Genomic DNA, 25,137 nt, shown 5'->3' on the forward strand with positions numbered 1-25,137 from the left:
ACTAATCTATCACTGTGATTCATCAGTAAGTAGGACTTTCTGCATTGTCAACTGTGAAACGCTGGTATTTCTTAGCCCACTTCAAGTGTTTGTCCTTGTTTCCCTCCTGAGAAGCAGTGTTGTTTTCGTCAACGATGACGAAATTATTTCGTTGACGCCCCTTTTTTCATGATGATAATGAGATGGTGACGAGATTCTTTGATGACTAAAACATGACGAGACGTGTGCAAGTTTTCATTGACGAGACAAGAATGGACGTAAATGTTAGTGGGTGGTCTGTCAGACGTTCAAAATGCATGAAATTTCTGCTGTTTTCGTTGTCAGCTTGTTGTTGTAGCTAGGAACGGTTGCTACTTTCAAATTAAAAGCCCCCCGCTAAGAACCCAGTTCTAAACTCCAATGGGGTGCAATGGACACGAAAACACGAACGCAAATCAGAAAACACGAACGCAAGTCAGAAAACACGAACACAAATCAGAAACAGTGTGTGGTAACTGTGCGAGGAGAGCGGAGGTAATCTGTGGAGACTGTGACCAGTGATCGCAGCGGCTCTTTGTTTTGTTTTAGATCAGCTCGTTTCCAGCTAATTTATATTATTAAGTGTTGAAATAAAATATTTCGTAATCAAATAAGTTACTTTTGATTTTAAGAATGTTCTCTATTAAAATCTTGCGTAAATATATGCAATAGTTATGGTTTACTATGTGCGATGATATGAATATTGATAAATGTATAATTAAACTTGTTACAGTGTACATTTTGGTGTAATTTCATTTTTTTTTTTATATCATGACACAATGAATGACACATTCACTTTGTTAACGGTTAAATACCCAATTGAGTCAATCAATAACCGCTAACAAGTTAGAGACAAGAGGCAATGAAAGCAACAAACCGCGCGAAATGATGTGCGGTCAATATGACCGCTTATGGCCGAATAAGGTGAAACATCATAAAACATCAAACATCATCATATCCATGTTCTGCATCAAAATATTCTTTAATAGCAGCATGTGAGTCGTCACTGGCAGCGCTCTTATTTTGAAAACCGTGTCCTTCGGGTTCAAAGGACAGACCAGTCCAATCAGCGACGATTCCTGTCGCCCGAGGGTACCTTCCTCTTCCAGTTTGGTTAACGTCGTGGAGTTTCCTGATTTGCGTTCGTGTTTTCTGATTTGCGTTGTGTTTTCTAAATTTGCGTTCGTGTTTTCTGATTTGCCGTTGTGTTTTCTGATTTGCGTTCGTGTTTTCTGATTTGCGTTCGTGATTTCTGATTTGCGTTCGTGTTTTCTGATTTGCGTTCGTGTTTTCTGATTTGCCGTTGTGTTTTCTGATTTGCGTTTGTGTTTTTTGATTTGCGTTCGTGTTTTCTGATTTGCGTTCGTGTTTTCTGATTTGCGTTCGTGTTTTCTGATTTGCGTTCGTGTTTTCTGATTTGCATTCATGTTTTCTGATTTGCGTTCGTGTTTTCTGATTTGCGTTTGTGTTTTCTGATTTGCGTTCGTGTTTTTTGATTTGCGTTTGTGTTTTCTGATTTGCGTTTGTGTTTTCTGATTTGCGTTCGTGTTTTTTGATTTGCGTTTGTGTTTTCTGATTTGCCGTTGTGTTTTGCACTTCAGGGCCACCGTATATAAGAGACATAAGTTGTGAAAATATCAGATCTACAAGTTCAACACATTGCAACACATTGTACTTTTTGACCTAAATTAATTTGTTAAAAGACTACTTATTCTTTAGTTTTTTTTAACTAAAACTGACTAAAACTAGACTAAAACCTTTGAGTTTTCATCGACTAGAACTGGACTAAAACTCACATATAGAACTGACTAAAATTTGACTAAAACTAGAAAGCATTTTGGTCCAAAAGACTAAGACTAAGACTCAATCTTAAATGGCTGCCAAAAACAACACGGCTGTGCTTTAGAAACTTCTGCTCATCCTCTGAGACTCTAAAAGACAGCCTTCTTCTGACAGGACAACCACTGATTGGACTTGTGTTGTTTATTTAGTAAATTCTGTATCTGTGATGAAGTTGCTTTTGTATCTCTCAGTGAACTGACCTTGATGTATTGATCTCCTGAATGTGTGCTGTGCTCACTTTGGCTCTGACTCATCATGCTTTGGATACAACTGGTCCTGGTTCTGTACAGTATATTGGATTTACATGCACTGCTCCCTTAAAAAATCATTTGTCGAATCATAATTTGACAATAATAAAGACCCTCTCAGATTAGAATAACAATTTGACATCTGACACTATAAATTCCACATTTATGTGACTGTTTTTTCAATGTGACCTCAGACTTTTGACTCCACTGCAGCTTGTAATGAAATGCTGTTCAGTTGTTGTTGACAGCATGCACAATCACACATACTGTAGAGTGTGAAATTTAAGTATGACACATTTGGCTCTAGCCTAATCCACACAACATTTCTAATGTGCCAACAGACAGGACCCACAGATTCACAACCCATTATTATATTCAGATTAAAAACACAATGGGCTTTATCAATCCCTTTAAGGTGGAACTGAAGTAAGCTATGCGCAACCTGTCAGTCATATTTTAGTTACCATAAAGTTGCATTACTTGTCTTGGAAATTTTTACCTCTTGCACTTGAAGCATGCTCTGCACTTTCAAGTAGAAATATATTACCAGTACTAATATTATAAGCTGTTGATAAGCACTTATTTAATTTCCTGGTTCTGTGTAGAAATCCATGCAATAAGGTGGGGGATGGTTCGTGTGCTTCACATCCACAAATCCTTAGCTTGGTGGTTTACTCAGTTTAAATTGTGCTTACTTCAACCTTTTATTTAGAAATCACCAGTGAATTTGTTACTAATGATGTTAAAGAGAAGCAGCCGTGCTGCTACCACAAGCAGTGGTAACAGTAGTCGTGACAAAAATGCATTAAATATATTCAGCTCTTCCTTTTGAATGGCCTGTGTGTGAGAGAGAGGCAGTAGCTCCAGATTAAAAGCTCATCCATTATTGATAAGGATTTGATGTTATGCTGTTTCTCTCGACATTGTTTCCTATTGTGTTTAAAGGAGGAGAGTATTGAAAAGAGAGGGTGAAGAGAGAAGAAGTTGCAGAGAGGAAATGGGGAGAGAACAGAGGAAAAGATGGGGAGAGGTAGCGCTACAGTAACCTAAGCAGCTTAGCAGCTGATTTTTAAGATCCTCTCAGCTGACAACTCTGCGTGAGTGTGACTGTTAACCGTAGCGTCCAAAGGATAAAACTGGAGAGGTGGAGTACGACTGACATATTGAATGTTGAGACTAAGGCCTCTAGTTTGGTGGTGGTGTCTCTCAATGTTATGGCTATGGCTATGGCCTGTGGGCATAAATAAAAGCAGTAAGTTAAAAAGGTTGGACTGATTAACTGTAATTTTTCGGGCCCGAGCAGGGAATCTGCAAAAAATGTTATAATCTATTGTCGTTGTGAATTTCCACCACTAGGTGACGCTATAATCAAGGAAAGTGTGTTTTGGCTTAAAACTCCCATACACTTTATCACAATGATGAATCTCGTGATATAGGCCACGCCCATTTCTGCCTACTTTTTTTTTTTTTTTTTTTTTTTTGCTAATTCGCGAAATGTCGCGAACCTACTTTTTCGAACTCCCCCCAGGAAATTTCACCGATTTGCACCAAACTTTGCACACAGCATCCTGACAAAAAGTTATTAAAATAATTTTGATAGTCCAAATAGTTATTAAATAACAACTTCTTGCAGATTTGGTAATAAAACAGGAAGTGTTGCATATCTCCACATTGGTGTGTCCGAATGACATGAAACTCAGGTTACTACTTCCCCATGAACACCTTAGGCTCTGTGCAAAATTTCGGGCGATGACCACAAGGTGGCGCTCTTTAAATTGAAGTATTTTATATCTCAACATCGGTTGGGCCCATTAACATGAAACTTGGTATAATTATTGTCAATGCCTTCCTGGGGATATCTGATGAAGGACTTACCGATCTGCCACTAGGTGGCGCTCTGGTGGCTGTCTTATTTAATATTTGCCACTGTGCCCACAGCATAACACTTATAGGAATGAAATAGATAGTCGTTACCAGACTGATCCCTGTAACTCACACACAAAAAATGACCACCAGGTGGCGCTATTATCAACACAAAAGCGTTTCACATAATATGTCGCACATTGTGAAACCTTATATTTACGTGTTTTCTGAACGGTGTTGTCAGATTGGACAGTCTTCCATCCAACTGAGCTACTTTTGTTTACGTCAGGCGGGAAAAAAATACATTTGGCTGGTGAATAAAATTTGGGCAGCTTTTGTCCACATTTGGCGAGTTTTTAATATTGTGAAAACAGCACTCTCTCTCTCTTTCTCTCTCTTTTTTTAATAAATAAATAGCCTAAATAAATAAATAATTGACGTGAGTTCTATTCAATCGGCATCTTTTTTTTTTTCTTCTTAAATCGGCATCATTTCATTTGGTAACTTAACCATGACATCAGTTCGCCAGACAGCAAACGCACTGTAGCCGCACTGAATTTGAAGCGGGCCTAGCTAAGTTATTATCATGCCGAAGTGGGGAAAATACAAGAAATCCTACAGGAAGAAATGGGAAACCAACCCTGAGCTAAAAACCTGGATTGCGCCTGTCCCATGAGACGACTCTAAAGCCTGTTGCAAGTATTGTAACACAGAAATAAGAGCTCACCTTAACGATCTGAAAGAACATAGCACTACAAAAAAACACAAGTCCCGCTGTGTGCCGAGTGTGAAATCTTTTCCTGTACCGATGGGATCTGGTGTAGGACAAGGCACAGTCAAAGACAACCAAAAACGTTGTGGACTTAGGATTGCAACCTACGTTGCCTGCCACACTTTCATCAGTGGTGTTCAGGACGAGTGAGATATACTCCAAGAGGAGAAGGGAGCGTTCAAAATGCACAGGACAAAGTGTACAGTTGTTATCATATCTGTTCTGGCACCACATTTCAGAGAGGAGTTAAAGGAAGATGTTGGTGAGTCTCCATATTCTCTCTATCTGGATGAAACTACCGATATATCAGTTAACAAGCTCCTCTGCATATGTGTGAAGTACCAATCACAGAAACACGACAAGTTTGTCAGTACTTACCTGGGGCTTGTTGATCTTCTCAGCGCTGATGCTCAAGGCATATCAGATGCGATTGTTTCTTTCCTGAGTGAATGTGGCCTGGACATCAAACATATGGTGGGGATTGCTAAAGACTGTGCAAGTGTTATGGTCGGCAAAAATCACTCAGTTTTCACACTGCTCAAACAGAAGCAGCCTAGTTTGCAGCTTATTCGCTGTGTTTGCCACTCACTGGATATAGTGGCTCATAAAGCAATGCAACTTCTTCCAAGCAATCTGGAATATATGATAAGAGAAACCTACAACTGATTTGCACACTCAGCGAAAGTCAGAGTGACTAAAACAGTGTCTACAAGGCCATCAATGACGGTGGCAGTCCTCTGAAATTCATATTCCCCAGCTCAACCCGTTGGTTGTTGATCTAAGACTGTATGGAAGGAATTTTAGAGCAGGAAGATGCCCTCAAGCTGCACTTCAGTTTGGTTTCAAGTGCCAAACACTGCTATGCAGCCAGGCTTTTGAATGAAATGTACAGTGACAAATCAGACAGTCTGTACATGCACTTCCTCCGGCCCGTGTTGATGGAAATCAAAACTATGAACAAATATTTACAGCTGGAAACGGGAGAGACATTGATATGAGGAGAGTTGTGAAGCGCAGCGTACTGCGCATGAACACCATCAGTCGTCTGGGGAACTTGACCTTAAATCATCCAGCCTCTACCTCTCACACTAGGACGCGGACCTGGGCTCCTCATTCCAACAGCAGCTGGAAGCCAACACATTAGCGCCTTAGCTGAAGGATAGAATTTCCGTACGCTGTTTTGATTTTCTAAAAGAAGTGGTGGTGCAATATCAAATGCGTCTTCCTGCATCAATGGAAATGCTACGCAAACTGGAGCTTTTTTGTCCGAAGCTGGTGATGTCAACAATAAATAGGCCGGGAGTAAAAGACTTGCCCGCTCTGTTTTTCTCTTGTTCGGGGGACACCTTGGAGAGCCAGTGGAGAAACATTGCATCAGCGGGCTTCACAAGTGATCAGGCCATTGACGCCTTTTGGCTGGAAGTTGAGGCATTTCAAGATGCTGGAGGAAACCAGTGTCTCAAAGATTTAGCACTGGGTGTCATCAGATTGCTCACTCTGACAATATCAAATACCCAAGTTGAGAGAGCATTTTCCCAGGTGACGCTGCTAAAGGATGACACCAGAAATCGCATGGGATTACGGCTCCTTTCAAGCTTCATGGATGTGCACTCTGGCCTGAGCAGAAACGGATTGACGTCCACCACTTTCAAACCTCCTCGTCTTGTTGGGGAAAGACACTGATTCTGCATAAAGGTAAGATGATTTTTATGTCACCTTATCTTATTTGCACTGTGACTGACTTTGGTAACTGTAGCCCACTTCTATGGCATTTGCTCGTTGAATTAAAAACTAGTTTTTCGTGGTTTTGTGTGATCGGAATCTCAATCAGCTGCTGTACGGCCAGGTCATTGTGCGTCTTTCAGCACCACAGGAGTGGAACCATTTTTCAACTAATATAATGAAAATGGCATAATAATGCAAGTACACCCTTTCAAAGATCAATAAACTTTTATTTCTAAAGAATTTTTAACACTGGAATTGGAATGTGAAGAAGACATTTTAAATTTTGCACTGTCCTGTTTGTATTTTGTTGAATAAACACCCCAGTGATTGTGGGCTGTCGGGAAGACGGAGACGGCCCCTCTGTAGCTTTAGTTGTAGTTTTTTTTCCAAGCTGGGAAAACTGCATCGGATGATTATGCTTTAGGTGCAGATGCATGTTTGTTGTGTTGCCGCTTTTACTTGCTGCGGTTTTACAACAAATGCGACATACCGGCTTGTCCAGGTTAAGTGGTTCACCACGGTCATTCGGTTTGAATCCAAAGTGCTCCAACACTGCAGCTATTGCGTTCGTCTGTGAAACCAATTCAATATTTGTTTTTATTCCGTCAAATCCCAACTAGCGTTGTCTCTGGCTTGCTACTCCTCACGGGTCTCTAATGCTGCACTCTGCCAGGGGCTGGGCCCCACCTCCCCACACTGAGACAAACAGTGACTGACAAGAGGGTTCACGTGAGAGACACAAGGAAAACAAACAAGCATTTGAATAGAAATTATCAAGGCTGGCAAAATTATCGAGCTCAATTTTATTTATCGTACGATTAATTGATTCATTGATATTCTTGACAGGCCTATTTACTAGGCCTACACGGCTTAAAAGTGCATCTTTTTACGTGCAGCTGGCATTATTACTTATCTGGGCCTGGTGCTAGGAATCCAGAGGTTTATTTTGAAATATGTGTAGCCTATGGTTGATTTCCTGTGCTCTTATTGGTTGCTATTTGCAAAAACCTATTTATCTATCATTTATGTTTGGTTATTTGATGCAGATATGAAGCTCTGGATGTGTTTTCTATTGCATGTGTTATGATTTTACGGGTTCACACGGGTGTCTGGCTACTTCGTAGTTTGGGCTGGTTTTTATTGGATTGGGCGGGTTCTAAGATGTGATTGGGCTGGAAACTGTCAATCTGATCTGGCAACACTGTCTCTGAATTCAGCTGAATTGTGTGGTGTAGGCCATGCCCACTTTCGCAGTAACTTTCGATTGGCAAAATTGCGACAAATGGAAAATATACTTTTTCGAACTCCTCCTACGCGATTTGACAAATTTTCACCAAACTTTGCATGAAGCATCTGTAGACCCTCCTGAAACAAACATATCAAAAGAATTTTGATAGTCCAAAAAACGCCCAAAATATAAAACAACAAATTCCTGCACATTCTGTTCAACACACAGTCTTTCATATCTTGACCAAATACAGTTCGATTACCACAACACTTTTGCTAATTGTGTTCCATTGCCTGATGAGGGTTTGTGCAAAATTCGGTGCAAATCAGCCAATAGGTGGCGCTCTGGTGGCAGTTTAATTAATCTGAATGGATGTAAATGGGAAAATCTTGAAATCTTCTTCAAAACTCATCGACTTTCAACCTCTTCTTGTCCCTCATACTTTGAGCTACAGACAACTATTGGGCATGTATTCAGCTTTTTAAAATCTTGTTCGGTTTTGAAATCTCTCATTTCTTTTATCCGTCTTTTTGAAAACATCAGCATGTTTCTGTGGATTCCTTTCCAATCCCCAGACAAATCAGCATCCGCTACAGCACTCCATGATCTTACAGGGGAATGCCAGTAATTTTAGACCTTTATTTACATGTTCTGGTGTGTAATTGACAGTGTTGGTCACACTTCTCTTTTTTTCTTTTGTTATGACCTTTGACAAAACATATTACAGCAGTAGCATACAGAGCTGAATTCAAGCTCTAGACAGTACATACAGATTACATGTGTGTCTGCACATGTGTCCATATTAGTCCATCATGAGTGAACAACAGTCTCATCTTATGGCCTCATCTTATAGCCAGGCTTGCCACAAAGTCAGAATGTCCAATCGACAGAGAGCAAAAGTCCAGTGTATTTATTATTTGTTGAGATGGTGTTCGTTGAAATGATTCCAAAGCCTTTCGCAAGTATGAATCAATCACAACATGTAAATATAGGGCCCAGGTTTGAAAATACCAGAAAACCACCACACAGGTAAAATTCAGCAGAGCCCTCTTCTACAATAACTTTTGTCAATCTTTTAGCAGTATTCACTGCTGTCTTTGTCTGTCTGCAGCATTTGGTTCTCTCTGACCTGCTCTGATTACAGATATGTTTGAGGTAGCCGCAGCTCTCTTTGTCTCTTTCAGTTCTTCAGGCGTTTTCCATCACTTGATCTGTCACCGGAAGTGCTACAACTGGTAGCTTTCCCAGTTCCACCACTGTCTGTGTAGGTACAAGAACAGGAGGATCCAGTTCTCTGTCCTGATTGGATAAAGTGGTGAGGGATACCAGAAAATGGCTTTTCTCCTTTATTGAATGAGCAGGAAGAGTGATGTGTGAGTGAGTGACATCGTTACTGACCAAACGCTCTCTAACAGTGACTAATGCTGGAATATAGAGCTACTTAACACTTATTTGAATCAAAATATATCACTCACAACAACTTTACTGGTAATATTGTTTGTGGACCTGAGACATCATCCGCGGAGTCTTTGGCAGCACCTGCATCCACTGGCAGGTAGAAACAGTGCTGGGCTGTTTATAAGAGGAAGTAAGATAAAGAGACAAACAGACAAACACAGCATACACACATATACATGATGTTGAGCATGACTCACTCACTCCAAGCCAACACATCCGTATCCATGGGCAGACTCACACAGACAGCAGACAGTGTGTGTGGTGAGGCAGCGACCCTAGGAAGCAGCTCTCCACTCGGTTCCCTGTGTCAGCACTCTGAGGCCGAGGGCAGGACGAGAGATTGTATCCCTGCCAACCTAGATGGTGCTGAAGTCAGACTGACATGACAATAAGAACAGATTTATGACTGTGTTTGTATTTGAAGAGTTTTTATTCTCGTGCGTGAAGTACGTTTTCTTCATGATTTCAAGGTCAGCAGTGCCCTCAGCTGTTTTGAGGACATATGTGCAATTTCAAAAGAGAAAATATATGACATGCAAGCACATTTATTGACTTATATATGACTTTGTGATATGGTAACCTACACTAAAGCAAGAAATGTAGGTGACAATTATTGTACAAATATATGTGATTGATTGTTTAATTACTTTTTTTCTTTTCATTTAATCCCACACACCGTGTTGCTGCTATGTTTGGCTTTGCCATTAGGCTTAAATCCATGTTATTAATTTCAGTTCAGCTGCTCATTTGAACAACATAGCAGTTGGCAGAGGAAAATCAATCTTCAAATAGTTGGCATTGAAATTTAAATGTTTGTTTATACAGAGGTTTATTTCAAAGAGATTGTTCTAAAACGATAAAGTGGTTAAGACAATTTTTAATTGCAGATGAATGCTTGGTTTTATATCCAGAAGTTAACATGCAGTGAGGCTGAACATTTGCACTAGATGTGTTTTTTGTCTGGAAAGAGTTTTTGCAACAAAGAGGTGATGAATATGATATTGTGGATAAATAATGATAGCTCCAATATTACATGACAGATCAGTTGTTGGTCCAATTACATTGCACAACAATTCTAAACACTATGTAAGCATGCAGTCTACTCAGCTGGGGTCACTTTTTCTATGGTTTGACACACATTTGACCAATGTGCTCTGGTCAATAGTTTCTTTGGAAATGCACTTCATTTGCATTCGTTTTGTTGGGACATCTCTGACATTAGCCAGGTATCCATCCAAATCTAGTAATCTAAAATTTTACCAAATTGGAGTATTCGCCAAAAAAGTATTATTATTATTCTATTGTTCATCCACTGTGTGGTTTAATTCTCCAGTATGGTGCCTTTAAACCACTGCAGAAGAAGACAGCACAACAACATGACATGATTAAAAGGGCGTCAGTTGAACCTGTGTGTGGAAAACACGCCAACATGACATTTATGTTCATTTCATGTGTTTCCCTTCTGCTGAAAATGTGCATTAGATTGGTGAATCGAGACAAATACAGTAATAGGGAGCTTTGGGTTAAATGTGGCTATCAGTAATTATCAGGGATAATCACTGATTATGATAATAAGATCCAATTTACATTAGATCACCTCGGGGGCACCGTCTTGAAGAAGGGAAAAGACAGTCAATTCACCAATTAGTCTCACAAAAAGGTAATAAACTGTCAGTTTGTAATTGATTAATAATTAAATTAAAGAACACTGCCATGTTTTTAAGCTAACCAGAGCTGCCACCATTGAAAGCGGACCATAACCTTCCCCTTCACCACACACATTACAACAGCATGGACAAAGGAGGACTACAAACAAAATGGCTGATCAAAAGGGACTACAAGATAGCTGATCGAAAGGTTGGACTCAGGTCCAAGATGGTGGATCACGACTTGTTTCATTGATAGAAGAGATCAAAGAAACAATGGTCCTCACACCATTAGCTCACTGATATCACATGTGGGTGTGATATGGTCCAGGCTGGAGTGTGTTGTGTGTGTGTGTATGTGTGACGTGATGCCAGGTTAGAGAAGATAGTTAGTTGCATCCAAAGACCCTGGGTTTGTGTGAAGTATAATTTAACTAACATCAAATTAACCGTGTAGCAAAGCAAACTACCAATAACCTGACCTGAGATCACAACAACACCCAAACAGTGCACAAACACATAGCTTGAGAACATGTGCATTACATCAGTTGGAGGTAAAAGTCCTGAGCTAAGCTGTGCTATGCTATGCTGTGTGCTATCAAGGGCCAGTTCAAAGTTGACCAGAGGAAAAGGAAAAGGAAAAAGAAAAGGTGCTGGTGGTTCCTTGGCTGATGAGCCAAGCAGGAGAAGGTTGTAATTACAATATTGAACTGGTCTGATGACAGCAGATGAAGGAAACTGGTTGCTTCTTTCTTTTGCAGGCATAGCAGCTCAGTCCTAACCTACTTCGTGTTCCTTGGATCGTGTATTTAGCTGGTAAGCTTTGCATTGCAGCTGCTGGCACTAACTAAGCTGGAAGACTAGCAGGACCTTGCATTGCTGCTGTGAGGAGAAGTTCTTTGGGCCTGCTGGAACTGCAGCTGTTAGATCTCAGCAGCTGTTAGGCCCAGAAGTATCCAGGAGAAGAGAACTTTAGGGCAGGCAGCCCTGTAGGGAACAATGCATTGAAGACTCGTGGGGAGGGACTATTGTGACTATTTGGTCAATGGGGGGGGGTCTGTCCCCCTGACCAATAGTAGCTTAAAGCTGAATTTGCACCTAGGTATGAAGACTAGGGAATTCTGGGAAAGCGAACGACCTAATCTGTTGGTCCCGACAATTAGATGAACATGTATCGGCCATTAATGCTCCTCTCTTCTCCTTTGCTTGTTGCCGAGGTCAACTTTGCCCTGACCTCAAGTTGGTAAGATTCCTTTTCTAGCTGTCACTCTGCTCTCTGTCGCTCCTCATCTCCCAGAGCACATTGGAAATTAATAATTACATGTCTCTTGTCTGCCAGTGTGCGTGCATGTCCAGAGGAGGTTAAATGAGTAATTAAACTAATGGTAAACACCCTTATTCTATTCTCAGGATTAGACAAGGCTCCACCCTGCTGGGGTAAATGTAAGCGTCTTCCAAATGCCAAAGTAAAGGTTGATGATCCTGAAATTACACTTGCGTTGGCTGAATAGGGTGTGTGTGTGTGTGTGTGTGTGTGTGTGTGTGTGTGTGTCTCTCTCTGTGTTTAGCAGTATGACCCTGGCAGTGAGCAGAGTTATTTTTGGAAATGTTCCTTCTTCTCCCAGCAGACAAACACGAACACAAGTGAGGTTTCAGGATCATCAGGCTTTACCTTTAGCATTTAGAAGCTACTACCAGATGAATACACACACGACTTCTGCAGTGCATCAGTAAAACTGTCATTCTTAACAGTACTAACACAAAAACTGAGAGTACCTGGAGAATGGGTTCACTGGCAAAATGAAACAGTCCTTAAGTCCTTAATCATCTTAAATAAATGTACCCCAGCTTTTGGCAAAAGACCCAGAGGTTAATGAATAAACCACGTTTTCTGCTTAGTATAAAAATGTTCTATACCACGATGAAAATAAAATTGCACACCCAGATGGCCGCTTGCTACTATTAATGGACTTCTCAGGAAAGTTATTGTGAATACCAATAACAATCCAACATTCTTTCACACAGTTTTCTCACACCTTATGGAAAAATACAATCATTTACTTCTATCTTTCATCTAGACTAGATCTCACAAAATTAATCTGGTTGTCATTTCAGACCATGCATCGGTCAGCTTCGACCTAGTGCCTGAAACAGAACCGACCCCTCCAAATAGTAGGTGATTCAACGCCGCACTCTTAAATGGCAGAAATTTCAATAACTTTCTTACCAGAGAGATTGCTGAACACAAAAGCAAGCGGCACTGATAAAATCACCATACGGGACAATTCAGTCTGGCACCGAAGTAGAGGAGAGACCAGGATTGAATAGCATAAGTTGATGAGCTGACGATCTCCAGGAATGCAATTCTGTTGGTGCAGACACCATGCCCACCACTGCCACGCCTACAGACACAGGGATAGAGCAGGTGAGGGAGAAGGGAGGGGGAGAGGCAGATAGGGGTGAAGACACAAAACACCAAAAAAAACCCAACTGCCACAGAAGGACCATGACAAACTTAAGGCCCCAACACACCGCCCAGACTCCAACCAACAGCCAGTTGCCTTTATCTGACCACTCAACAGCCTCTCGTCTGACCCGTTCGGGAGAAAAGTTGCATTGAACAAACCGCTTCGAAGTGCTGCCAGCTCCACAGTAGTGTGTATGTTCTGCGCTTGCGTTAGATGCAATAAGCGGGTGGCGCTACATGAAAACAAGAAATGACGGAACGGAGTGCATAGAAAGACAAAGTGCACGCAGTATTCTGCCCCTCCCACACACCGCGCTGATTCGCTAGCACACCACCAATCAGAATGGTCATACAGCTAGCACACAACCACTCAGAGGATACAATGGCTCAGACGGCCAACAGCCAACCTTCTCAGACTTTGCATGTTGAATTGGAGCAGACAACGTCTGCGCAGCTCCGAAAGCTTCCAACGCAGCTGAACACACCGAACAAATTTGTTCCCGACCTCATCCGAGTCTCCCCAAACGCTTCAGACGTCCAATGGTTGGGCCAGTGTGTTCTTGCCTTTAAAGACAAAATAAAATGTAGGAATTTCACACTTTCTGATTCCTCCACTGAGCAAACTTAAAGTGAAACACAACAAAAAATTAGCTGTGATCTCAAATAAATCATTCATCAGAAGACACAGTTCCTAGATGGCTGCTTTGGGCATCCCAACACAGTTGAAGGACAACCTAACTGACCCCACCAAGCCAGAGTGCCATGCGGTGCTTTGGATAGTTTGGATATTTTTATTAGTGTTTTTCCACATTTTTCTTCTCTTTTTGATATTAATTTCTTGGTCAACTTTTATCCATCACTTTTAAAGACACACACACACAAACACATATATAATATACTGTACATACACATACACAATACTGTGCACATCATGGATATATGCCTGTAAATATTTTCATTTGTCTGTTTCTATGTACTGTGTGTCTACAACGCTACCACCCTTGACCTGAGAAGACACATACACACAAACACTCTTTGTTGTGCCATGTCTGTACAAAATGACAGTGTGATGACTGTAATGTAATAAAAAGCTTAGAATTACTTCATGCAGGACACAGAAGTCATACGCCCCAGCTGTAGTCAACAACAGTTGTATATTTAATGTTTTATGCTCATGGTGTTTTAACATAAGTCCAATGAGGGTTAGGGTTAGGGTTAGATAGATAGCAAACATCAAAGCTGTCATAACCAGTCACTAACTGGACTTAGTATGGTGCTTTACATCAGCTGACAAGGAGGGCAGCAGAATACACCTCCTGCTGTGAAAATGTCACAGATGATTACTTAATGTAATCTGTGTTTGGTTTCCATGACAGTGTGGGTCAGTGTAAGGAGGTGGACAATGTTGCAAGGACACGGCAGGTCCCAATGTCTCCGTCTGATTTCCTGGACAAACTGATGGGGAGGACATCTGGATATGATGCCAGGATAAGACCCAACTTCAAAGGTATCTGCACTTAATTTCCTTGTATCTGTTACAGATAATAATGATATTATTATTATTAATAATGACAATAATGATATTCTATTCTATCTGGCTATTTATGTTTGTCTGCATTTTTTTGTAACTCAGCCACCCTTGTGAAGCGCTATCCATAATAACATGAATACGTTGTGTTACAGTTAATAATTTTAACGCCATTTTCTTTTACATTAAATGAGAGGCAGCTGTCACCACGTGACCTGAGTTATGCTTGTGAGGGTGCGTCCATCATCTTAAACAGCTAGATACAGCTAGGTATGATTATTTTGGACGGTGGAGTCGGGTACCCATCTTAGCATTTTTTTCAGTGTCCATCTTGCTGTTACTGTGTACTGTCCTACGATTTTCCTTTTGGCATTTGCATTTTGGCCCTGATTTGTTAATATTGTTCTATGATTTACATGTCAATATAGCCCCTTACAATTGACATGAATTGTAAAATGCTATGCAAGGACAGGTGACTGAGCACAGCCTTTCGAAATCATCATTAACAAATGTACAGTTTAAATGAAGTGAAAGGCAGCTTCACATTTCGTAAAAACCTAAATCCACTTGCTGAAATGTGACTGTTATTATTAAGATCTAGGCTGTATCTCCTCTTTTACTGTTTTCCCAATGTCCACATTCCTGACATTCATTGTAAACCACATCCACCAAATCAGTGTTTCATCTTTGATAACAGAAACATTTTAAATGTTACTGGGTAGAAGTGGTAGTTTTGATGTGGGGACACATCATGTAAAACACCACAATACACAGTATTGGATACACTTCTTATTTTGCTTACTCTACAGAAGACTCAGCAGATCTCAGAGACACTTTCATGCTTGATAGATTAAATAAAATGTTTATAATGATGCCAAGCACTTTTTTAAAGTTTGTTATTTTAACCGATGAAATGGTTCAAAAAGATCTTTCAAATATCTTTTCACTGTGGTAGATGCCTTGCAAGAGTATCTCAAGTCATATCATATGAAAGGCAAGTCCAACAGAGCAGAGCAGGGTCACCTTGCTACTTTAGATCTAAGATTAAATAAAAAATAAAAATAAAACATCTGCTGTAATGTGCCAAATTGTCAACACTGTCCTGTTATGGCCCTCAGCATATTTACATATATATGATCTTAAGTGTGGTTAGATTTTAGAGTGAGAAACATTTACACATCATCTGCAGCACATTGTCATCACTGGTGAAGCTAAGCTCAGCCTTGCAGTGATTTGTAGACAATGGTGATTTTATTCAAGAGCAGAATCTTACAAACAGATACAAAACTAGGGTCAGCCACCACATCTCAACTCCGAAGAAGTTGACATCATGTACGATCAGCGTCCACAGCTCTGGCTTCACAGCAAGAGCAGATAGTAAACCTCAAATGTTGCCCATAGCATAGTTTGTAATTTCAGTTTTTCGTCTGTCTGTTACTGGAAAAGTCAGTTTTTACTCTGCTGTCAAACTATGTTGCATAAGTCATCCTTAAAATTCAGTTAAAAAAATTCAGCTCCTATTTTCACTGTACTGAAATCGGTAGGGCTGCAGAAGAACTCAGAGGAAATAAAGGAGTAGCAACCAGAGACATGATCCTATTACACGTTTTTCATGAGGCTGCTTTAGATTTCCTGAAGATACCTCAATTCACACATCAACAAAAAAAAAAAAGACTGCAGCGCTTTTCCCTGGTATTGACAATAATCAACACCTTGAAAAATATCTATGCTGTTTTCCTAGTAGTGCCTCGGGTTCCTTACAGAGTCCAAACATATGCAGGTTATATAAATTAAAAGCTCTAATTGCTAATGAATGGATATGTTAGTCTGTCTCATTTAGTCTTAACACTGAAACAGTGTGTCTTGTAGTATGGAGCAGGATGGATAACGTGATAGGTGGAGTTGGGTTAGGGATCACCAATCACCAATCACATGAGCTCCTCCATTCCCTTTCAAAGAAGCAGTTCCTGATATTTGCTTCTTAAAATAAACCGAAGTCGGGTGCTGATGACATGCTGTTCAATATAATGTACACAAACAGCACTAAATCTGACCTCTAACACAACGTCAAAGGAAACCTCAGTTTCTTGGTGAACTTATTTATGCAGAATGGCATACTGGTCATATAGGTTTATATATTCACATAGTTGGAGCCAATTTGTGTAGTTTTAGATAAAATTTCATCCACGTTGGATTATGCATGTATAACAGCTCAGCACTTTTATATAAATGTGCTGTGCATCCACCTAGGCTGCACCATTACAGTATTGATTGCTGGAGGGTAGAAGGTACACTTCAAAACAGTTTCAAAGAAACCAGCCTGGATATTCTAGAGCATCATTTTAGTTTATCTTAGAAAAACAGATGTTTTAATTAGGGCCTGAGCACTGACCAGTGCAAGGACCTATTGAGTCTGTAACATTGATCACAGTTTTGGAGGCCTGCTCATACCCTAAAACTCACCAAACTCAGAATATACATCACATCGGGCGAAAAATTTGATAATTTAACATAATTGTGGGTGTGGGTGTGGCCTGGGCACTCTATAGCGCTCCCTGCTTTAAATCCCCACCTCCTACATGCACATAAATGTATTAAATTCGGTATGCATATGTATCATGACCAGACACACCAAAAACGTTGGGGACCAAAACCCTCAGTCCAACATGAAGTCGGCCATTTTGATTTCCGCAACCATTTTGACCCATTTCCATGCCTCGTACTTCAACAAACTTCTCCTACAGATTTAATAGAACAGACTTCACAGTCAGTCAGTATCATCCTCAGACCTTGAAGATGAAAAGTTATCAAAAGCTTTCGCCTCTGTTATACCTGGTGGCCGTGGTGCTGCAGGCCATTTCGATGCTTCGCCGTAAAGCATCAAGTTCTTATAACTTCAACATACAATTTATCATCTACACCAAATTGCTCACACATGTAGAGGGTGTCACCCTGAACAACTAACACCTATCATTCTATGCATCAATACTGTGTCGTACACTACAACATGACATGCAAGTAACAGGTGAGCGTGCCCTCCGACGGCGCCACAGCCAAACGTGCGCGAAGCAAGGGCCCCTTCATTGCTGCTTGCAGCTTTAATTTGTCTTATATCTATCTACTGTAATCACTACTCTTCTCCCTGCAGGTCCTCCAGTCAATGTTTCCTGTAACATTTTCATCAACAGCTTTGGCTCCATTGCTGAAACCACCATGGTGAGTAAGAGAGAAACCAAAATAAAGTAGCAGAAAGGTTAAATTAGCATAAAGGCACAAACAAAGTTTAAATGTGAGTGTTACACTAACCTTGTTTCATCAAAAAGCATTCATTAAATTATTAGATATTTGAATAACAAGTATCTTCTCACAGTGAGTTGTTCATACTTTAATGCCTGTAAACCAGCAGCCAAACAGAACAATGTTATGTGTATTAGAGGTGAACAATGAGCAGCATGACTTTGTGTATGTGTGAGCATCAGGCTGTGCCCTGCTTTGTGCAACTTGATCCACATAGACCTACATTCAAATACATTTGTCATTGACAGGAGGCTCAGTCCTGTCAATTAAATAGAGTTGAGAGTTTAATGGTGAGGGCTGACAATTCTGGTTTTTGCTTGGTGCTCAGACATGATGTTGTCATGCTCCACTCTGGTCAGACACGTGGTCTTTGATCACTGCTCTCCTGATCAGTGCACAGGGTGGAGATTCTTCTTGTGGTTATATGTAGATGCAGATTGCAGTTATAATACAGACTAGTGGGAATATGAGCAGCACAATGTGCGTCTAATCTAATTTACTATAGAAGCTGTAGAGTAAGTACTGTAGTAAGGATATCTGATAGTTTGGCATTTGAAATGATTTCTGATTAAGAAGAGGCACAAGTCTCACCCGTGATTCATGTGGGCTTTTCAAAACCGTGAAAAGTAGTAGATGTTGAAAAGCTGAGTTTGTTGGTCATGTGCAGATAGTGAAGATATGAGGGTAGCAGTCTGTCAGTCATTATTTAGCCTCAAGGTCTGTTCTGAATTATTTTATACAGTTTCAGAACTTTTCTCATCTTGTCGAGATTAAAATGGGCATTTGGAGGGTAGGTTAAAGTTTAAAAACAACCCAAGGCTTACGTTTACATTTAAGATGTTATTTTATAACACTGATTGATGAGACTAGTCAGAAGAGTAAATCCATAGAGACCTTTTCAACAAAACAGGTGGTAAAACTTATTCACAGTTAGAAACACTTACATTTTTCCTTGTAATTGTAATCAGTAATTGCTGTAGAGCAGGGGTCTCCAACCTTTTTTAGGATGAGAGCTATTTTTAGGGCTGCACGATTCTGAAAAAAATGTGAATCATGATTTTTTTGCTTAGAATTGAGATCATGATTCTATGGCACACTTTTTTTCACAAAATGTTTATTGCACTGATGGACTTGAACAAAACAAAAAAATTGTAGTATGGCAGAGGCATACTACTATGCCTCTGCCAAAGCAATGTTTTTTTTGTTTTGTTCAAGTTCTATCATTGGATGAGAAATTAAATTAGTCTCCAAGATGAGAGGGCATCCTTTAATCCCTCATGTTGTACAGTGTTTATTGGGGCCGTATCTTTGGCTAGGTGATATGTGACAGCTGCTGTGATCAGCTTTCTAAAATGGAGGCATAATATTCCTCCTTTTCCAAAAACCGCCTCTAGGGTTGGTGTAAACATGTGACGTGAAGCTCGAAGTTGGGCTGTGAACAACTGACAATGAATTTGTCTTCAAAATAAGAGCTTTACATTGCACCCCATTGGAGCTTAGAACTCGGTTCTTAGTGGGGGGCTTTTAATTTGAAAGTAGTGACCATTCCTAGCTTGCGCTACAACAACAAGCTAGAGATCCAGGAGACGCTAGCATCTCCCGGATTTCAGCGACTGTCCAGTTGCTCATCTAGCAGGCATGGAAATAAGTGTACCCTCCGAGGCAGCGAATCGGCGGACCAAAACAGACCCCCAATTTGCCGCCCCTTGTCTAAAACCGCGGACCGAGCCGCCAAAAGAATCAGAAATACTTTAATAATCCCAGGGGGAAATTATTTTTGTTACAAGCTCCAGATATACAAATAACATATATTATACAAGCAACATCTATTAAGAGCAAAATATAAATATAAATATAAACATAAATCAAAATAAAAAAAATTTTTATAGCTATGTATATATATATGTATGTATATATATATATATATATATATATATATATATATATATATATATATATATATATATATATATATATATACACATATAGATATATATATATATATATATATATATATATATATATATATATATACATATATATATATATATATATATACATCAAGGTTTCCTCTACATGTAATTGATTGTGGCGCACCGCCACGGCAAAATAAAAGCCGCCACACCTTCAGAATAATGTTGTTGTTGTTTTTGTTTTGTTTTGTACCCTGTTTTTATGTTGATTTATGTTTATATTAATGTAAATTATTGTATGTGATTTTGGCACAAAACATGGCATTTTTCGTGAAATGTGATGCTACGCTGCAAATAGCCTACCCTTATTTTGAAAAACCAACACCAGAACACCAGAGTCACCACCTGCCTGTGTAGCTGCGGCGTGCGAAAGACGGAGAGTAGAGACAACAGTCTGACGTGGAGGGAGAGAAAAGGGTGAAAGAAAGGTACCTTAGCTAGGTTATATTTGATACAGCTTTGTTCAAACCAGTGAAAACGACCCTAATGTAGAATATAGATTGGTTAGACTACAGAAAAAAATCCTGAGTCGGGATAAATGTGTTATTGATTGGTTAATACAGGATACGCATAATTTCTGTCATTATTTCAGAGAGAGTCTTATTTTTATTCTATTTTTGTACAATTGACACTTGTTAAAGAGAGATTACTTTAGGCCTAATAAAGCATGTCGAATCTTTGGTTATACAGTAGAGAGAGATATTATTTGTTGTTGATTAATTTTTAACTGTAAAACTTAATTTTCTATTGATAGAGGAAACCCGCTACGTTTCAGATACACGCTTTGAACAGCACGACATAACGTTAGCTTAGGTAATGCCCAGGTAATTTTCTGCCATGACTCTTTTCTGGTTACATTTTCAGATGAGTATATTAAACTATTTTCAAAAGAAGAGAAAGGTTCCAGAGGAAGAGAGTCAGATAACCTTACATAAAGGAGAGGCTCAATGTTCTTGACTTATTGTCGTGATGTTATTCCCTCAAGTCATTAGAAATTATAATGATGTGTAACATGATAAGTGTAATATTTAAATATTCCTAACATTACCTGCGTGGTATTGGTGATGTGAACGAATTTAACACTTCCCAATATTATATTAGATAAGGGCACAGGCAGAAGTAGTGCAGGAGGTGAGTGGAGAAGAGAAAAGAGGAGAGGCAGAGAAGGAGGTGGAGGTATTTAGTATAGACTAGTTTAGTTATTTAACTTATATCTTTAATTTGTTGTTGTTGTGTTTGTTGTTTTGGCATATATATATATATATATATATATATATATATATATATATATATATATATATATATATATATATATATATATATATATATATATATATATATATACATATATACATAAAAGATCAAATATACAGTTAAATAATGTGCAAGAAGTACAAAATATAAATGACTGTCCATGTTTGAGTCAGGTTACAGAAGGAGGGGTGTCTGACTCTCTTAGGGAGGCATTATAAAGTTTAATGACCACAGGCAGGAATGATTTCCTGTGGTGCTCAGTGGTGCATCTGGGTGAGAGGAGTCTACCGCTGAATGTGCTCATCTGCTGGGCCAGTGTGTCGTAGAGAGGGTGTGTGACATTATCCAAGATGGACTGAAGCTTGGACAGCATCCTCCTCTCTGCCACAGTCGTCAGAGTGTCCAGCTCCTCCCCCACGACATCACCAGCCCTTCTGATCAGTTTGTGTAGTCTGTTGTTATCTGCTACCTTCAGCCCACTGCCCCAGCATGTGACAGCGAAGAAGAGCGCACTGACCACAACCGACTCATAGAACATCCACAGCATCGTCCGGCAGATGTTAAAGGACCTCAGCCTCCTGAGGAAAAAGAGTCGACTTTGGCCCTTTTTGTGGACCGCCTCAGTATTTCTTGTCCAGTCCAGCTTATTATTGAAGAACACCCCCAGATATTTATATTCCTCAACAGTGTCCACAGGGACCCCCTGGATGGAAACAGGGGTCACTGTTGTTTTCGCCCTCCTCAGATCCACTATGAGCTCCTTTGTTTTTGTCACGTTGAGCTGCAGATGATTCCGTTCACTCCAAGTGACAAAGTTATCCACAACAGTCCTGTATTCATTCTCATCAAACCTTCTGGATGCAGCCAACTATTGCTGAATCATCAAAAAACTTCTGAAGGTGGCAAAACTGAGTGCAATAGTTGAAGTCAGAGGTGAATAGGGTGAAGAGGAAGGGAGAGAGGACAGTCCCCCCCCTCCGACACACAGTTCTGTAGGCGTACATACTGTGGTCTGCCCATCAGGTAATCAACAATCCAGGACACGATGGGGGCATCAACCTGCATGGCAGCCATCTTCTCACCCAGTAGAGCTGGACGGATGGTGTTGAAACACACAGTGCTCGCCGGCTTGTCCAGATGAGTGTAGACTCTGTTCAGCAGGTAGATGATGCCGTCCTCAACTCCCAGGCGGGGCTGGTAGGCGAACTGTAGTGGATCAGTGAAGGGCCTGACTATAGGCCTTAGCTGCTCCAGGACGAGCCTCTCCAGGGTCTTCATGATGTGAGATGTCAGGGCCACCGGTCTGTAGTCCTGAGGGCCGCTAGGGCGCGGCGTCTTTGGCACAGGAACGAGGCAGGACGTCAAAAGGACGAGCAGATTGGCGGCTTGCTGCCCCGTCTAAAAACGGCTTCTCACTCACTCCCTCCAAACACTCAACTGCAGGCGGGCTTCCTCCACTGAATCACGTGTTGTGAAGACGCTTTACTACAGGTTGAGGGAGGAGGCAGCGGCAGTGCTGCGTTTGGGGGCGCTTCAAAAAATCCGGGAGGAAAATAGAAGCATATGTTTGTGATTCAGCTCGAGATATAAAATGCTTCAGAATCGCTATGTGTGGAAATGAGATCATGTGTATGCGTGAATAGAGATCGCGATTTTGTAACGATTTCAAGTCGCGAGCTACTTCTACTCTCCTTATTTTTGTTTTGTTTTTGCAGTGTATAGTAGCACATTTTAATATTGTTATATGCTTACCTTCAATGAGATTTCTGACACTGCATGCTGTCGACCAGGGCATTGTAGTCCGGTGTGTATCCCGAGAGGTTCACTCTGATGCAGTCATCCAGGTGGGCATCAGTAAAACAAGTTCGGAACTTGGACTTGATATAGTTCATGTCAGAAAAGGCAGATTCTCACAGGTATGTTGAGCCAAACAGGGTAGCACATTTCATGGCTCCTGTGCTAATGTTGGGGTACTTCTTAGCATCCACAAGCTTCCAGAAATCAGCAGCAGACTTATGTGACTTAAGCTGGATGTCATTTTGCAGACTGAGAATTTCCATCTCCAAATCAACAGCACTGAGACTAAACACCTCACCCATCTGTTCAGAAATGTCCGATATGTCCACATCCATGAAGGCGTTTGAAATAAATGTGGCACAGGGCTCCAGCCTCACAAAGTCTGTGAATCTGCTCTCAAACTCCTCACCCAGCCTGGTCAAGAGGTCTATATATTTCTGGATGTCCATGGCCCCAGATGCAGCATAATTTTCTTCCAGCATTTTGTGCACAGAGGGGAAGTGCTACATCTTCCTATTCTTCATTTGTTGGAGAAACAGGCCCAGTTTTGCCTTGAAAGCCTTGACAGCACTAATCATGTCACTGATTGTCTTCCCCTTGCCTTGCAATTCGCAGTTCAGGTTGTTTAATTTCTCTGTCACATCGGCAAGAAATGCCAGGTCCAGTGGCCATTCAGCTTCAGACAGCAGAGTTGTATCCTCATTTCTTGCTTCCATGATAGCTTTGATCTCTGTCAGAAGGGCCATCTAAATTTCTGTATGCAGCAAAAGATTGCCATATTCTGATGACAGTTCTTCCAAAAATAACTTCAAACTTCAATGTTGTTTGGCCTTTGCTCGAATAGAATTTATTATCTTTATGACAGGTGTCATGACATGATCAAACCCCATGACTTTGGCACAAATGGACTGTTGGGGGATGATGCAATGATAGTTCAAAAAACAAGGAAAATCCGGGTCTGCTTTGCAATTTGTAATGAAGCCATTATGCCTCCCTGTCATGGCCGGGCATCCATCAGTTGTTACTGACACCAATTTTTCTAATGGCACGTTCTTTTCGGCAGTTCTTCACTACGTTGTAAATGTCCAGGCCTCTGGTTGTTGTTTTCAAAGGTAGCAATGTGAGAAATTCCTCTTTAACAGAGAAGTCTTCAAACACCATTCTTAAAAAAACTGCCAACTGAGCAGTGTCACTTGAGTCCACTGATTCATCACACTGAATTGAAAACCATTTGCACGTGTCTATGTCATGTTCCAGCTGCCCCTTTGCGTCCTCTGAGAGCGCAGAAACTCTTCTTGCCATGGTATTTGCGCCTAACTGCACCTCTGATATAGCAGACAGGATTTCAGGGTCATTTTTGTGATCTTTGAACAAAGAATCAACCACGACAGTCATGGCATCCTTGACAAAAACCCCATCTGTAAAAGGTTTTTTTTTCTTTGCTAAAAGATGGGCCACTTTGAATGACGCTTCAGTTGCAGCTTCAGCTCCCTTCACTGGTTTCGTGAACAACGATTGCTGCCGTTGCAATCCTACTTTCAGCTAACTCACCTTAGCTGACCGCAGGCTGCTGCCAGAGGGAAAATCTCGGTCAAACTTCTTATGAAGTGTGGTGAAGTGCCGCTCCACATTGAGTGTTAGATAGATCTATAATTGTGGTAAGTAGATAGAGTTCGCTATGAGTGAGGTTTTGTTTATGCATAGGGTAGACTCTTTTTATTTTCTTTCTTTTAATTTTTTTATATATTGGATTTGCCTGCGAGCTACCGGTACCGGCGAGCCCCCTGTTGGAGACCCCTGCTGTAGAGGCAAATATAAGCACCTACCAGAAGGGCAAATCATTTGGAAGGGGGAGAAGGAAAAGCTTCACACGGTGTCCAGACAGGCTGGCACACTGACGAGCAGAAATAATAACAGAGGGAGGCAGACACAGACAGAAATCAGAAGAGACAGACAAGCAGACAGGAATAGCAGATGTGCAGTGAAGACATTTAGTGACTCTGACAGCAAATACTTTAAAG

General features: G+C 40.6%; 1 protein-coding gene and 1 long non-coding RNA gene across 3 annotated transcripts in view; both read left to right on the forward strand.

Annotated features, from left to right (window-relative positions):
* Positions 1 to 25,137, forward strand: part of LOC115587132 (uncharacterized) — a 238,268-nt gene that overhangs the window by 110,061 nt on the left and 103,070 nt on the right. The gene's annotated exons all lie outside the window — the stretch shown is intronic.
* Positions 1 to 25,137, forward strand: part of LOC115587119 (glycine receptor subunit alpha-3-like) — a 163,644-nt gene that overhangs the window by 59,080 nt on the left and 79,427 nt on the right. For both annotated transcript variants that reach the window (XM_030426758.1, XM_030426766.1), the window contains exons 2-3: positions 14,644 to 14,774; positions 17,944 to 18,011. In XM_030426758.1, coding sequence (XP_030282618.1) covers positions 14,644 to 14,774; positions 17,944 to 18,011 — 199 coding nt within the window. The remainder of the gene's footprint in view (positions 1 to 14,643; positions 14,775 to 17,943; positions 18,012 to 25,137) is intronic.

Source organism: Sparus aurata, chromosome 1 (genome assembly GCF_900880675.1).
Source record: "Sparus aurata chromosome 1, fSpaAur1.1, whole genome shotgun sequence".
In the NCBI taxonomy this organism is placed as follows: Eukaryota; Metazoa; Chordata; class Actinopteri; order Spariformes; family Sparidae; genus Sparus; species Sparus aurata.